This window comes from Cucumis melo, chromosome 2, assembly GCF_025177605.1.
Source record: "Cucumis melo cultivar AY chromosome 2, USDA_Cmelo_AY_1.0, whole genome shotgun sequence".
Taxonomy (NCBI): domain Eukaryota; kingdom Viridiplantae; phylum Streptophyta; class Magnoliopsida; order Cucurbitales; family Cucurbitaceae; genus Cucumis; species Cucumis melo.
In genome coordinates, this window is record NC_066858.1 from 25,559,320 (window position 1) to 25,576,431 (window position 17,112).

At 33.9% G+C, this 17,112-nt stretch overlaps 3 protein-coding genes across 12 annotated transcripts; 2 read left to right on the forward strand and 1 right to left on the reverse strand.

Moving 5' to 3' along the window:
- Window positions 1–3,841: 3,841 nt before the first annotated feature.
- Window positions 3,842–7,707, reverse strand: LOC103502364 (rhodanese-like domain-containing protein 11, chloroplastic). The gene is made up of 10 exons (XM_008466280.3): window positions 7,229–7,707; window positions 6,957–7,052; window positions 6,429–6,536; window positions 5,982–6,078; window positions 5,731–5,770; window positions 5,567–5,641; window positions 4,981–5,068; window positions 4,791–4,858; window positions 4,283–4,355; window positions 3,842–4,189 (listed from the first exon to the last, which is right to left on the reverse strand). The coding sequence occupies exons 1-10, from the start codon at window positions 7,385–7,387 to the stop codon at window positions 4,106–4,108; spliced, it is 888 nt and encodes a 295-aa protein (XP_008464502.2). The 5' UTR covers window positions 7,388–7,707; the 3' UTR covers window positions 3,842–4,105.
- Window positions 7,708–10,654: 2,947 nt separating this feature from the next.
- LOC103502363 (E3 ubiquitin-protein ligase RGLG2-like) lies at window positions 10,655–16,184 on the forward strand. Of its 10 annotated transcripts, none has more exons than XM_008466278.3 (13): window positions 10,655–10,895; window positions 11,213–11,302; window positions 11,404–11,652; window positions 11,740–11,824; window positions 11,909–12,049; window positions 12,144–12,257; window positions 12,345–12,442; window positions 12,667–12,746; window positions 12,834–12,939; window positions 13,050–13,177; window positions 13,294–13,462; window positions 13,574–13,630; window positions 13,716–16,184. In XM_008466278.3, the coding sequence occupies exons 3-13, from the start codon at window positions 11,419–11,421 to the stop codon at window positions 13,794–13,796; spliced, it is 1,293 nt and encodes a 430-aa protein (XP_008464500.1). In that variant the 5' UTR covers window positions 10,655–10,895; window positions 11,213–11,302; window positions 11,404–11,418; the 3' UTR covers window positions 13,797–16,184. The 10 variants fall into 10 exon arrangements, with proteins under 10 accessions (XP_008464500.1, XP_008464501.1, XP_008464499.1 ...); XM_008466279.3 differs by having other exon boundaries at window positions 11,213–11,297; XM_051081149.1 differs by lacking the exon at window positions 10,655–10,895 and adding an exon at window positions 11,022–11,035 and having other exon boundaries at window positions 11,213–11,297.
- Window positions 14,376–16,082, forward strand: LOC103502362 (aldehyde oxidase GLOX-like). The gene has a single exon (XM_008466276.3). The coding sequence runs from the start codon at window positions 14,376–14,378 to the stop codon at window positions 16,080–16,082; it is 1,707 nt and encodes a 568-aa protein (XP_008464498.2).
- Window positions 16,185–17,112: the final 928 nt, after the last annotated feature.

A 17,112-nucleotide genomic window follows, 5' to 3' on the forward strand; every position in this document is an offset into this window, starting at 1 on the left:
GTTAGGAACATTGTCTAATAATCGAAAGACAATTATCATATAATTTCATATATCTACATAATGGAAAACTTAATAATAAAATAAAAAATTGAGAAACTATTTGGTTTCAATATAATATATAAAAATAAAAATGTTTTTAGTTTATACATACCATATTTCACGAAATGTCATATCTTTCGACCACGGTTTCATTTGCATTGGTTGGCTGTAAGAAAAATTAAAGTCTTTTTTTTAGAGCATTGTGAACAAATAAAAGTCTTAAATTACTTAAAGGCAAAAAATTCATCAGTTTACTTACCATTCACTAATAAGTCCCATGTCATTATGATATTGTCGGCTATTCGATCCCGTTTCACCTGAATAGTTTATCATTAAAGGTTGATGACCGCTTTCTTGAAAAAGAAGTTGAGATTGTTCTTCCAAATCGCATCCATTCAAAAGTAGTTCTGAAAACTGTCTCGTATTGACGAAACATTCGTTTTCAACTCTATCAATGGAAATTTGTCCTTCCACTCTTTTGCGTTTAGGAATTAGATGCTCTTTTCTGGTACATGGTGCTCTTTTGTGTTGTTTCAAAATCTTCTTTCGAAGCATACATAGTACAAATGAATCATGTATTACTCCTTGTGGAACAAGATTAGGTTGAAGGGTGTACTCATACATGATCCACGAGTAGATATTGTTACAATCATCAACCTTCGTCATCTTTGAGTTTTCGTAATGAAACCGTTTAAAAGTACCAACCAAAGTATTATCGTGAGAAAACACTTTGGTTGCTTTGCTTTCACCACTCCACATGGCTCCATTGGAACCAACTTTCCTTATAATACGAGATTTTCTCTTCTTAAGGGTGGTGAAAAAATGGACATCTCGACCTTCAACTCCTCCACATTGCTCCCATATTTGTGGAGGCTCTTGGGTATAAATGTCTATGACAGGTAACATAATTGGAGGTATGAAATCTCCCATTATTTTGTGATAAAGGTAAAAGGTCAACAGTTCTTCATCAGTAGGACAAAATGTATAGCCCACAGGAAGCAGACTCGGATTCATTCTCAGAGATTTTGATTACCTAAAATAATCAAAAAGAAAAACCATTACGTTAGGGAGATTCAAACCCTGGTGGATTGGCATATGAGATGAACATTAAACCAATGCTTCGTAAATTAAATTCAATGATCAAATCATCGCGGACTGTAAATATAAGATAAAAGAAAGAAATAAATTACCGAGAAGAAGAAGATGGCGGTGATGCGGTTCCTAAGAAGTGAACAAATATAACCATTATTTTATTTCATATTTTTTTTTTAAAATAGAGAAAATGTTAGGAATATTATATTTTGATTTTCAATTATAAATATCTGTTTTTTTTTTTTTTTTTTTTTTTTTTTATAGGTTAGATTGAAAAAGAGGCGGGAAGGTTTGTTTTTCCCTCGCAAAGGCTATCTCCCGCTTTTACCCGTTTCCTCTGATCGCATTTCCGATCAAAAGGCTCCCTCAAGCGATCTTCCTTCTCCCTCTTCCTCGTCTTCTCCAAGATTCCACAACTGTTCCATCTCAGGTTTCCCTTCTTCACCCACTCACAAATTAATGTTTCTACTTGATTTTTGTTTCTTTCATTTTTGCTTTATGGTTGGAGAGTTGTGAACTTTTGAGTGGTACATTATGAATTGTTACTGAACGAGGCGCGGATTATAAATATAACATAAAAAGAAATAAATAAATTACCGAGAAGAAGAAGATGGCGGTGATGGCGTTTTCCGATGAAGGATACGGCAAAGCTGAGGGAGAATGGAGAAATAGATGAGTTGAGGGAGTTTGTTTTCGCTCTCAGATTACAAGAGAGAAATTGGAGAAACAACGATTGTGTGCTAAGAAGTGAACATATATAACCATTATTTTATTTCATATTTTTTAAAATAGAGAAAACGTTACTAATATTATATTTTAATTAGTTCCTAGGCTTTTATGATTTGAGTCTGCTCGTCTACCCATGGATTCAATCACATGAATTTGGACGTTTAATTGAACCAAAATAATTAATTTGATCCAATCGTTAAACACTATGGCATCATTAAAATTGTTAATTTGGGACACATGTCAACTTTTAGTTAATCCCAAATATAATTATTTTAGTATATGACATAACAATTTATAATTGATTCCAAAATTTCTTATTCAACCATCCGACCTATCATAACATATACATGTTTAACTTAGCGAATGCATTTTAGATTGAAATATCTATAAGGTATTAATAAATTGACTAAATATTTGGTTTCTTTATAATCATACATGATATGTCTAAACGAACATCTTTCTATTTTGAACTTGGCTATATTGTTTTGTTCTAGTCCTAAGTGACAAAGGCTTTGTAAGGAGAGAAAATTAAAGCATTGTGGCTTTAAGTTAGTTAGATTATTTGTTAGAATTGAAGAGGATTTTATCTGTAATTAAAATGTTGAGAATGATTTAGGGTTAGGTTGATATGGTTGGAGAGTTGTGAACTTTGGAGTGGTACATATGAATGGTTGCTCTTTACATATTTTCGGTCTTTAACTTTGATAACCGAGTTATTTTTCAAATATTTCACTAAGCTTTATAAATATTTGTAGGTTTTCCTAGACCTGTTAAGCATAAGGATATTCAGGTATTTCCTCTCAACTTCGAAGAAAACATTCTTCTGCTTTCATTTTTTTTTTCATTTCTCAAGTGTTTCTTTTGCCCTTTTTTAAACATTGGATAGAAAATTTATGCAATGTTTTTTGAACTTTTTTAGATAATTTTGAGAGTCCAAAGTGTTACTGCTGTTTTGAATGTCAAAGTAGTTTGTTTCTTTCTTGGCATCAATATAGTATGTGAGTTATAACTCTCCTTTTATTGACTTCTTTATTTTAGTATAGTTATTGAGTTCTTCACCACCCCACCTTTGAGAATGCTTGAGTTGTATATCTCTAGTTGTTCTACTCAGATTCTTGTGTTTCTCAAGGTAATGAATTTAATTAGTATGTGAATAGAATTTATATAAGAACTAGATTAACTTTTGATCGTATGAACTTTTGATCATGTGATTTTTTCCATGAGATTGTGTGGATTTGGAACTAGATGTGATCTTGTATCTATTTTGAGCATTTAGATGTTGCTTAAATTAATTTTTGGTATTAATATTTCACTTTTGTAGGTTAGAATTTTACAAATTTTTATTTTCATTAAAGTAGAAGTTTTAATCATATACGTGAAAAGTAGAGCTACAAATATGAACAAGAAAAAAACATTTGAAAGTATTTCTTAGCGCTAAGAAAAATGTTATTGATATAAAATACAGTAATTTTGCCAACACCATAAACTATATAAATTTGTTGAAAAAGAATTTCATACTACTTTTCACAATGTTGATAATGTATGGTATACTAAGTTTTGTTAAATAGGGTTATAATATAGTTTTGGTAGTATGTTTCTAGTTATTGTTTACGTTATAATATGGAAATCACATCTCTTTTCAACGTATTAAAAACACTAAAATTATTTTCATAACGTTATATTATTGCTATAAAATAACGCTATGAAAAAGTCATCATAGCGTTCCTTGTTGATGATGTCATTTGTTGCTATAACTTGACAATTTTGTAATTGAAAATGGACTTTTTACGGCACCTTTAATAGTGGAAAAAAAATGCTATAGAAAGTGTAGAACTTTCAATGACATTGTTCGTGACCACATCTCCAAAAATGTTATCAAAGCTTATGATAGCGTTTTTTGCTTGCTGTTCGTATGTGATATTGGTTATAGTAAAAGCATGCAAAACATTGAAATTATATTACGAAGAAGAAATGGAAAGAGTTACCTACAATATAACATGCTATTATTATTCATTCTCATGTACTTCTTCAAGTGGCTGTAAATTCCACCTCAAAATCTCTACTTCTTTCCCTACTAATGCAAAATGGGCAGGCTCTTGCACAAAAATGAAAACTAGACTCAAGAATATACAATAGAGTATCAACAAATTTCTCCATCACACATAACCTCTCTACTCTAGCCAAAACTTCAAGACTTCAGTCTCAAATGTCTTTCATTCTACTACACAAACTCCAGATAGTCATCTCAGTGAGACCGTAATTCCTGAACATAGCGAGCCAATTGTTGGACGCCAATAAACAAGGCATCCGCAAAGATGAAGACTGCAATCTGTGCCAAGAAAATTATGCAGGAGGTTGAAGGAAAGAAGTTTTAAGATGGAAAAAAAAATCAGTTAATTGATATATGTTGATGAAATATTACCAAACGAGCAGAGTAAACCAAGCGATAACCCCAACCTTCTTTTGCACCAGCTATCCTTTGTTGATCTGTCCAACTAAAAAGTCATAGGGGAAGTGAGTTGGAGGATATGGAGATGCGCAGTTTCAAAGGATAGTGGATTTATTTGAAATGTTCTCTTTTGTTCTTTGAAATAAATAGTATCACTAACAAAGAACTTCATAGTATTTCTGCAGGAGATATAGCTCTTGAATCATCCAGAAAACACTAATTAAGGATATATAGTTGAGGATTTCGTTGTAATCAAAAGTAAATTCATGAAAAGTGGTCATTCTCAAGTACTCACAAGTCGCACTGAATCCTATTTCTAGGCATTGTCTTAGATTATGCAAAATGCATTTATTCGAAATATGTTCGACTATTTTTGCCTATAGAACTAGTTTGCTTGCAAATGAGTGATTTACAGCCTGGAGTTGGAGTGCCATAGGCATACAGAATGAATGAATATAAAGAGAATAAGATCAGCTCTTACCCAAGGAATTCTGAAAGCCCACCAATCCCAGCGAATTTCAAAGGTTGAGGACCTTCTCTGACAAGATCCTGTTCCAAGTAAAATAATATAACCAAATTTTACTTTTAGAGATTGGATTAACAGGAAACCATAGATACCAGGAAGCATAAACAGAGAGGATGCAGAAACTTTGGAGTAAACATATTTATACCTCTTCTTCCGCAGCATCTAGACCGCCTTGAACCCAGAAAAGGTTTCTATAACCAGCATTGTAGAGGATTTCACATGCAGCCAGGGACCTTCCAAAAATGTTGTTCAGATGAAAGAATCCCGGCCAAGATTATAAATTCCTTACAATTGGAACTTTTGAAGTAATTAACAATATCATTGGTTTGATTCTTTTAGTGATAATCTGATACAAAGAAAAAAGGAGTAGTATCACACTAAAGTAATTTTTCTTTTTCATGATAATATTAGTCAATGTTGGATGTGCGATATACTAGAAGATTATTTAGTCCAATGATTTCATGTAAAGTTACAGCGTGGGGCATTCCCTCAACTCGGAGATATTTAAACAGAACTTTAACCCGCTGTTTGTTGGTGGGATTGGTATACTTAATTCCAACTATAATTAACTGAGCTATTTTTCCTTCACTGGTTACATGGAAGTCAGAAGATCATGATTAAGAGTCACTGAAAATCACAATTCACTATAGCCCAAGTTGGGATTTCAATTTACTACTCAGTGTCGATTATTTAAAACGTTTCATCTTAGCCCATCAAAATTAGAAGATTACCTCAACCCCTTTTGGCATGCAAGAATAAGGTCAGCGTCTTTTGGAAACTTCTCTTGAACTTCTGATAAGAATCGGCTGTTGAAGTGCAGGGAGTGAAAAAAGTAAATATTGACAACACAAATTAACAAAAAGAATCAGAAGAATTGCTATGGCCTGCGTTATACCTATTGTAGGATACGGTAGGCACACCACTCCACCATCCCCCTAGGCAAATATAAGAACGATGTAAGGGACTAACTGCCAAAAATAAGTAATCTTTCTAGGAATCTTGTATGATTCACTAATCTTTCTAGCAATCTTGAGAAGGAAATTAAGTAAAGTAATTTCGTGTCTTTGAATGAGAAGCTGCAAAAGATGACAACCAGAGAACTAGACTTTGGTCTTTAAAGAAGAGATAGCAAGGGTTTCATGGTACCCATCATGAAGCTTGTGACTTTTCGAGAAAGAGTTCCAGGATCAAGTTTGTCATCAACCTCAAAGATAGGGATCCATGTTGAGCCTTTAACCCATGCCTTCAAAACATGGCACAAACATAAGTTCAAGAGTCCAACAATGAATAAATATGAAGATGTTTTTGGTCACAAAATCCCTAGATGGCTAGTGAAGGTTAGCAAAAACCATATCAACATTTTTGCACTAGGAACTACTTCACAGTGCCACATAAACTATTGAGCAAACCATGGACTATGCCTTCAACAATAGAATCTACAAGTACTGAGGGCCCTGAAGAGCTATACACATGTATCACTGAGAAATATAAGACAAAAATTGAATCATTACTTTTTATAAACAAAGTTTCCAAGGCACCTCTCGGTGAGATTTGTTTTTTTTTTCTTTTATCACAAACAATTCAGTAGTTTACCTTTTTGTGTTCTATAGAAGGACGCACATCAAGCAATGTCTTATCAGAGAGCTGAACAGCATAACCAGCTTCCCTTGGCATCAAAACTTTCACTTTGCCTTCTCGGATCTATAAATACAAATGATTACAGCCAAAAATTTTGAATGTAAAAATTAAAAATTTTAAAGAATGCAACCAAGAAACAATGTAGTTGAAGAATCCACTCTTTAGAGAGTATGACCAAACCATCCGAACATAATGAACATTCATGTTACTACTTGATTTCCAAAATTAAATTGGATCCTAAATCCCAAATAATTGTTACAAGATAGATAGATTGCTCTGCCGATTAATATCGAGTAACTACATCTACAAGCAAAGAGAGAGCAGTTTATTATCATAAGAACAATTTGGATTACAAATCAAATGCGTCTTTAGAGTCATTTCTCTAAGTCATTTATCAGAATCAAGGCATTCCAACAAACAAACGTTGAAGACACAACACTAAAAAGCAATACAAATCAAAATAAACAAACATTGAGTACCAACCAGAGAATCCCATCTCTTTTTAGCTGCAGCCATATCCCTCATTTGCTTCAGCTCATAGTCTTCGCTATCACTTTGCATTTTGACAACATTGAAATGCTGGAAAAAACATCGACATTACAAAAAACAAAGAGATCGTGTTAGGAAATAAAATCACCAAACACAATGGGAGCTAAGACAGCAATCTTTCACTAATTTTTATGGGTTTCTTGAACGACTTCCAAGAAAAGAATCAAATACAACCAAAATTGAAAAAAGGGTATAGAATTACGAACATGGCGGTGGGTACCATGAAGGGGGCTGAACTTTAAGGTGGATTGTTCGTAAAATTTAGAGTGATTTAAGCTTCTGGGGAAGTTGGAAAAACTCCCTTTCTTCAAATTAGAGCAAGAAATGGTGAGTGAATTCAGGGAAGGAAGCGCCAGAGCTTCCATTATTGTGCTCTGTACAGAAGAGGACGTGAGGAGAATGTACAAAAGCTTATCCAACGCCTATATCCTTAACCCACGAGGATTACCGTTATCCAGAATCTGAAAATTCATTATTCGGATTAAGAATAAAGATAATCCTGAGATAATCCACTCGGAGTTTTCTCGTTCTTCCCGAACCCGCAACCTAGTCGGATTGCTCAACCCAAATCCGAACCCCGTAAAATCAGTCCAATTGAAATTACATACAACATGGGGTGGGAACAAACCTTTTCAACTTAGAGTCAATAATACATTCTTTTATATTTGTCGGTGTTGGATCTTGTTCGCCCTCGATTGCTTTGAGAGTGTCTTGTGGCCTTGACCTTTATATGAGTTAACATGCACAAAAGATCCTCTTCCTATGGTGTTAACTTATTGAATTATAATGCTTAAGTTCGTATCGAGTAAATGATTCAGCTAAATACTACAAAAGTAATGTTGAGTATCTTCTTAAGAGATCATTTATCTTTTTTTTGAGGTGGTCGAATGAGACTATTCATAAGGTTAGCACATACTCACAGTTGATGTGTTTGTAGGAAGTGTTAGATGACACTCGAAATTGCAGTGTGTCAGTCTAATTTTAACTCATTTATTTCTTGATCGATATATATTTAATGGCTCAACTAGTCAACCCAAATCACGAGACATTGACATTTTTTTGAAATGTCCGTTCTTCTATATTGTTTCTGGGGACTTGAGCCCACTAATAGACTTTTAAACCAAGTAAAAAGGTTTCAATCATATTTTTCATTCTTATCTTAGTGATTTTTTATCTTCAATTCAATCCACACCACAAACTTAGTTTTAGTTACATTTCTACATGTTTGTTAAAGGTCAAAATCATTTCTAGATCATGCTTTACCCACTTGAAATATACATTTCTTTCTTATATAAATAGAGGAATTGTCACGTGAACAAAATATTTATAGGATGATGATATGAATAATTTTTCATCATAAGAATTAAATCAAAATTGAATACAAATCTTAAAGATAAAATGAAGTCTAAAGTCAAATTATAAGGATTAAAATGGAGCGGAGTCTAATTCTTACGATAAAATTTGTAATTTAATCTAAATGATATCAATTCAACAATTAAATGGTTTTAAAAATTTTTGTTTTATCATCTCTCTCATGACATACTATTCTTAATATAAATATGCTTTCTTCATTGATTGAATAAACAATAAACAAGTTTTGTGCAAATGTTCTAAAAATAAACATTAGTTTATTGAAGGTTGGTAGTTTGTGACACATGGAGCTAACGAGTAGAGAGTTATCAATATGAACAAATAAAATAAAATAAAATACAAAAACAAGCAACTTATTGAGTGAACGTGTTTTCAATTTTATTAGTTTTTTATTTAATATATCTTCTAGATAGACACTCGTAGACAAAATACCTTTTCCTCTATGAGTGTCTATCAATACCACTGGAAAAACCCTCCTAAATACGGTATTGGAATTTAATCCGTCCTTACAAATACAAGTTATCTAACCTTTCGCTGACGTCATAAGATCTTTTCCACATTCAAGGATCCATCGTGTTGGGACTGAAACTCCCAACCTGACTGTAGATCGTTCCTAACCTGATCCAATAACACTTTCAAATGCAACTTTTTCATTTTAATGATTGTTGTCACCAATCGTCACTCCATGGAATCCTAAAAAAGTTGAAAGAAAGACCAAATAAATACAAATGAAGTTAAAAGATTAGAAATGAATGTATTTTTATAATGTCATTGTCTAATTTTTGTAGTGTCTTTCAATGGGTTGGTCATCTTCCAATAAAGATGATATAAAAATTTGGGAAGTGGAGAAGTCTCATCAACACAAAAGAATGAAGTCAATTTACGCTATCCAAAAATCATTCTTAAGCAACTTTCTTTCTTTCTTTCTTTATTTTTAATGCAATAAGGAAATTTATTAAAGCACTACAACATGACACGTACATGTTTTCATTTTAATTAATACATTCGACAATATCAATCAATTGGTCAAAAGACTTGTAATGTTACGATATGACACGTAGTTATTTACATTTTAATATTCTTTTAAGATAATATATTTTCCAAGACCAAGATTTTTATATCCGAATCTTTTCCAAACAAATTATTTTTAATAGGTCAACAAAAATTTGTTTGCTCCTATGATTGAAAAGGACAAATGGAAATGTAACTATTAGATGAAAGTATTGACATGTATACCAACATTTTAAAAAACTTGAAAATCTGTGAAGATCTATATAGCAATCTATCCTAAATCGTAAATATTAGTCCATTAATAATAAACCACAAAAATCTACCATATCTCTAATAGATTTTGTTATTATTAACTTGTAAAAAATGCATTATCCGTGCTTCAAAATTTTGTTTAATTTTTTAAGCTTCTATACGTTGTAATTTAGTTTTTAAGTTTAAAAACATGAACGTTTAAAAAATAGCAAAAAAGTTTTATAATAACAGGGTTCATATCAGTGCAAAAGTAGCAAATTTAAAAGCGAATAAGTATCTGATAACCATCTAATATTATTAATTACTTTTCATATTTTATTTATCATATTCACAATATGGAAAAAGAAAAAAAAAAGTGTCATCGACTGTTTTTTCTAATTTTTTTTGTCATCTATGTAATCTATTTTAAGTTTAAATTTTATTTCAATTTAATTTTTAAGTTTCAAGATATACCTTTTTTAATCTTGATTTTTCATTCTATACTTATTTTAATTTTTTACCTTTTAACATTTATAAATTTAATTTTAAATAATTTTAAAAAATAATGAAAATTAAACCCATCCTGAAATTTAAAATATTTAATATTAATAATTAACTAAAACTTAAAACGCTCCATTAAACAATCTTAACAATATATAGTTCAACAAGTGAAGTCATATATTTACTTAGGTAAAATCTTCATCTCTATCATGATTATCCTAATTAGAATTAAAAATACATCAATCTTAATAAAATCTAATAACAAGAAACAGAATGGGATATTGAATTTTAAAAAGCTAAACAAGAGTATAATAATTACGAGATATGTGGCACATGACTTGCTCAACAAAATATGGGTTTAGTTTTGTAGGTTTGTTAAAACACAGTCCCAAGTTTTGCTCAAAACAAAACATTATTTATGAAATCTACACTTTTTTTTTTTAATCATAAAACACTTTATTATATAATTGGTCGATCATTAAAGATACAACCTTTTTAATTTTCCCTCAAAATTCGGGTTTTGATGATTTTGGAAATAATTTTAGAGTGAAACTAAAGGATAGAGCCAAAGAAGAAGGTGTCAGAATCGGCGAAAAAATGGCAATCAAAATTATTTTGGCTGCGCAGGAATCTTCCTGGAAATTAACCATCGCCAAGTAGATTACATCAGAATCCTTTATATTTGCAACCAACCCATCAATCGATTTCATCCCTCTTCTCTACTCATCAAAAACTACTTTGAAAGAATTTTCCACTTCTGTAAGTTTTCTTCTTCATTGGATTCTGTTGTCTGATGAAATTTTGGTGATGGGAATTTCTTGTTTGCTGTGGTTTGTGAAGAAATATGGATGAAACTCTGAATGTAGCTCTTGTGGTCGACTTTGCAACCCTTTTTGTCGGTGGATGATTGAATTCTCTCTGATTCTTTCTATTTTCTTTTTGTGAAATTTCATCCATATCTTCGATCCTACATTTTAGCATTGTTCTTAGGAGATTTGGGTTTGTTTTGTCTTGGGTAGGGATTGGATTGTCTTGTAGAACTTTGGGTTTTCTTTTTGAAATCTTTGCATGCACAGGCTTGAACCAAACAGGAGTCTGAATTTGCCTGTGTTTTGTACAAAGATACGAAGCTCTCGTAGAAGATTTGGGGTTGTTTCGTTTGTTGGGTTCTCTCTGATCTTACAACTTATTCATTTCATTTGTTTTGTGCAATGTAGTTTCCTCTCTATATGTAAAAACACTGAGATTTTTCCACTACATGTTGTAGAGTTCTTGTGAAGTGATGGGTGGGAAAAGTTCTAAGCATGGAAGTTCAAGACGGAATTCGTCTAGTCGGTCGAACTCACAGCAGTGGGGTCATTATGGTTATCCGGAGTCGCCATATACTCAATCGAGAAGCACACCTCGGTATGCACCTCCAACTCCTAGCTATGGTGGAACTCAAGCCCCTGAGACAAGAAAGAGGCTGGAGAGGAAGTACTCAAGGATAGATGATAACTATAATAGTCTAGATCAGGTCTTGCTGCAATTCATATTTCAAGACTTTATTGACACTCCATATTTCAATATGAAACTTATTTCTATGCTCTGATACTCTTCATAGGTTACTGAGGCATTAGCTCGTGCTGGCCTGGAGTCCTCGAATCTTATCGTTGGTATAGATTTCACAAAGAGCAATGAGTGGACAGGTTCAGCCTTGCTTTGACCATCGGATGTTCTTGTATCGGTTTCCTTAGTAGCATTTGCACATGCTAACTGTGCCCTTTGTATAGGTGCAAGATCATTCAACCGTAGAAGTTTGCATCATATTGGAGATGAGCAAAATCCCTATGAACAAGCAATAGCAATTATTGGGCAAACATTATCTTCCTTTGATGAAGATAATATGATTCCTTGCTTCGGTTTTGGAGATGGTATTTCTTCCAAAGACTTGTGTAATCGATCTATTTTTCGGTCACAATTGTTTGAATTAACAGTAGTGAAGTATGTGCATCTCAATGTTGGCAGCATCCACTCATGACCAAGAGGTTTTCAGCTTTTATTCCGACGAGCGATTTTGTAATGGATTTGAAGAAGTGTTGGGTAGATACAAGGAACTGGTGCCGCATCTTCGACTTGCAGGTTGCAGTCTGCCTGTTTGCTATGTCATATTTCTCTGTCGTTGTTATTTTGTACTTAGTATACTTTCATTATTCATCCCTGGGACAGGACCGACATCTTTTGCACCTATCATCGAAATGGCTATCACAATTGTCGAGCAAAGCGGCGGCCAATACCATGTATTGGTAATAATAGCTGATGGTCAGGTACTTTCATCTTTATTCCCACTCACTTCAATTTTGCTTGATGTAGAGGTTCATGTTCATAACATAACTTACTGTTTGTTCCCAGATGTTCAAAAAGTTAGTAGTTAAGCAATAATGTATGTTGCCATTTCCGTTCATAATCATAATCGTGGCTGATTAAATTGAGAGTTCAATCGGTTATATTTATGAAGCAATACACTCAGCAAGCTGACTACTCTCTTCAGGTCACAAGAAGTGTTGATACTGAGCGTGGACAGTTTAGCCCACAGGAAAAGAAAACCATTGAAGCAATAGTGAAAGCTAGGTAGGTTCAAGGTATCTATAATGGACAGAAATATGACGTTCGTATTACTACACTGCGGAAGTTCTGTAACTTTGTGCTGAATTGCAGCAAATATCCCCTGTCGATTATACTAGTTGGAGTTGGAGATGGGCCTTGGGACATGATGAGGGAATTTGACGACAATATCCCAGCTCGAGCCTTCGATAACTTCCAAGTAAGGACTTCTCTTGGGAGGTTTTGGTATTTTGTTTCTCAGGTTGGATTTGCTTCTGTCACTGTTTGAAGTATATATGCAATCTGAGATTTGCACTTTTGATTCGACAGTTCGTGAATTTCACAAACATAATGTTAAAGAATATAGATCGATCCAGAAAGGAAGCGGAATTTGCTCTTGCAGCACTCATGGAAATACCCTCCCAGTACAAAGCAACACTGGAGCTTGGTCTTTTGGGGTAATAACAAGATTCAAGAGTAGTATATTCAAGAATTTTTTTTTCAGATAAATGATGTTGTATTTCCTTTCATTATTTCTTTCTCAAATTATATTTTCTTTCATTGCTTCTACCAGTGTCAGTAGAGGGAAGGCAATCGACCGGATTCCTCTTCCCCCTCCTTTTTATGGACCTAGTATTCAAAAAACCTCAAACTCAAGCAGTTCTCGCCCAACGCCACCCTCATTTAGTGGAGTTGCTCCTGTCCGAACCGCACCTCCTCTAAGTTCAGTTTCCGATGCCCATGTAAGTGCTTCTTTACCCTTTTCAGATTCATACTATCTTAGCGACTAAGCTTGACCTTCTATTCTATTTAGTAAAATGGAAATGAAGAATTTTTTGCACCCTCTGATGCAGGCTTGTCCCATTTGCATCTCCAATGCTAAGGATATGGCTTTTGGCTGTGGACATCAGGTAATCATCATCTTCCAAATTGAAGTTTTTGATACCTATCTGAAACATTCCCCTGAAGAAACGCTAACCTTTCACTTATCTGCAGACATGTTGTGAATGTGGACAGGATCTTCAGCTATGTCCCATATGCCGCAGCTTTATCGACACAAGGATAAAGCTTTATTAGAAAAAAAAAACTAAAACCCTCTGCTGATTCTTTCTCATGTCACAATATCAACTCCAGCATCTTGCTTGAGTCATCTTTGCAACTCCTTTACTGGGCTCAAAAAGTGTCAACTTGGTAAGTCGAACAATATAATTTTGTAAATATCCATAGTTTTTCCCTCCTCCGATTTTCAGTCATGTTTTCTCTTGTCATTCCATAAAATATCTAGAAATGATATTTGTTAATCTCCCCGGGGCAACAAACGACCTCAAATTCTTTATGAAACCTAGTTTCACATTAGTTTGAATGTAATTACAGCGTCTTTAGTGGGACATGAGAACTTAGGTACCTCATTGGCAACGACATTGAACTCCACCAAACACCTTCACAAAAAGAGGCAATTGCTTGATTCCTATACGTTATAGAGAGAAGTAGACTAGGCAAACTTCACGCTCAACTTCTGTAGCCTGAGTTTCTGGCAAAATAACTTACGGTGTTTCTTGAATGAGCTAACTTTTCTGCCGATATTACTCAATTCAACTAAGTGAAGAAGTTATATAAACAATTTCACCTCCTCCAATGATGCTCAGACCAATCAACATGGCCAACCATAGACATTTTTCTGCAGTACTCAATGTACTGAAAGCCACCGTTGTGCTACTGCTACAATGTACAAAAATCCGTTCTGTAGTCGGAGTTTCTCTAGCAACGCAAACAGCAGGAAGGTGGAATCTTCTTTTGAATAACACTGGCGTGATAGCCATGCACATGGCTTTAACACACTACGACACTGTTGTTATATTTGATCAAACTAGTGCTGGGCCGTCTGGATATCGACTCCGACGACGATTTGGGGGAAAATTATGTACAACGTCTGATGCTGACATGATAGACCCCACCTGCTATGCCCATTCTGTGGAGTATGACATTTCAAAGAACCAAGTCAGAGCTCTCCGAATTTCTTCTGATACCTGGTGCTCCTCTGGTTCCTTCCTGAGCAATGGGACGTTATTACAAACAGGTGGTTATGGTAGCGGGTCTCGAAGAATCCGCAACTTCAGACCTTGTAAAGACCATCATTGCAATTGGAGTGAATCCAATAAGTTGTTATCAAATGCTCGTTGGTATGCTACAACTATAGTCCTTCCCGAACACGATCGGTTATTTGTGGTGGGTGGTAAGAGAACCTTCAATTATGAATTCGTTCCAAAAATGGGGAAAGAGAAGTCGTATGATCTCCCATTCTTGCATCGGACTTTTAACAATCGTGAGGGAGGAAACAACCTCTATCCCTTTGTTCATCTCTCCACTGATGGGAACTTGTTCATTTTCGCCAATAGAGACTCTATTCTATTCAATTATAGACGAAACAAAGTGGTGAAGACATTTCCTCGAATACCTGGTGGGGGAGCCCGGAACTACCCTGCCACTGGCTCCTCAGTGATGCTCCCATTAGATCATAGAAACAAGTTTCAATTGGTCGAAGTCATGGTATGTGGGGGCTCTGTTACCGGAGCTTACAGAGCAGCACGACGTGGGCAGTTCATGAAAGGTCTGCGATCATGCGGAAGAATGGTGATCACTGGGAACAGACATAAATGGAATATGGAAAATATGCCAGAACCTCGGCTCTTACACGATATGCTAATCCTTCCCACGGGCAATATTTTGATCATCAATGGCGCTAAAACTGGTTGTGCAGGATGGGGGAATGCAAGAAACGCGTCCCTTCGACCCTATCTCTACAAGCCCAAAAACCAACTGAACAGAAGATTCTCAATCCTGAGATCAACTAAAATAGCAAGAATGTACCACTCATCAGCGATCGTTCTCACCGATGGAAGAATCTTAATTGCCGGTGGAAATACCCATAAAAATTACACATATAGTAACGTACCTTACCCAACAGAACTCAGATTACAAGCATATCACCCACACTACATTGAGTCAAAATACAACTATCAGAGGCCAAAAAATGTGACGATACACTACGCTCGCGGAGATTACGGCATCAAATATGGTGGAGAGTTCACGGTTCAATTCAAATTGGGGAGAAGGAGGAAGGAAGATGCTATAGAATTTAACGTTTACGCCCCGCCATTCGCGACCCACTCGTTTTCGATGAATCAAAGGTTGGTGAAACTAAGGAGGAAGAGAATGAAGAGAGACGGGAATGGGGAATGGATGAGTGCCGTTGTGGAGGCTCCGCCGTCGGCAAATGTTGCACCGGCGGGTTATTACTTGTTGACGGTCGTTCATGGAGGAATTCCCAGCGTTTCTCGGTGGATAAGAATCATACATTCCTAATTCAACTTTAGTCTCTCTTCCTATATTTACTTTTAACTCAATAACTATTAATCTACAACTTCTAATTTCTTATATAAATACTTTCTTTTTGTTTTTGCTAAACTTAATTTCCTCATTTTTTTTTTTACTTTATTAATAATATAGTAATTATTTAATTATTATATTATGTTTTTATATAATTTTGTAACACTGAGCTTTTCGATAAATGTAAAAAGTAAACAAAAAGTATGATATAGTTATTTGGTAAATATGAAAAATATATGATATTAACTAAAGAATGAAGTGATGATGGTGATACACGGATTTAATAAACATATATCCTCCAATTTTAACCGAAGATGGTTCACAATTGGAGAATTAAGTGAAATAATAAACAAAATTAGCACATTTTGTTAAATATGCACACAATGTAATTAACTTATTTAATTTTAACCAATGTGGACGTAATTGAAATGATTTGATCTCATCTTTCATCGCTCTAATTTTTCATTAGAGATTTACCTTATTTTATCAATAAAACATATATGTTTATATGTCAACTGAGTTATCGGCTTACTATACTTGACTCTATCTTAGATTAAGTGGTATATCATTCAATGATTTTATTAGTAAAGTTAATCACAAAATTCTCTTCGTCGGAAGAGATTACTCTATTTTTATTAATATTTTAAAACTCTCTTACTTTTGAAAAAAACCGAATTAATATCGAAACAATTACATATATAATTAAATTTGAATTCAACTCAAAAGTATCATTATATCGAACATATTCAAGTCTATTCAATTATAATTGCGTTTCAAATTTATTTTACATAATTTCAATGATTAAATATTAAATTTAGTCCTAATTGATTTTTAAAAATATTTTATTTATTAGCATTTTTACTATATATAAACCACAAAAATACATTCACACATTAAATTATTTGAAATCTTGCATGAAAAATCATATATTATTAGTATTTAGTGAATTTCAATTTGTAATCCGCAACTAAAAATAATAATTACTCAACCAAAAGAAAAAAAAAAA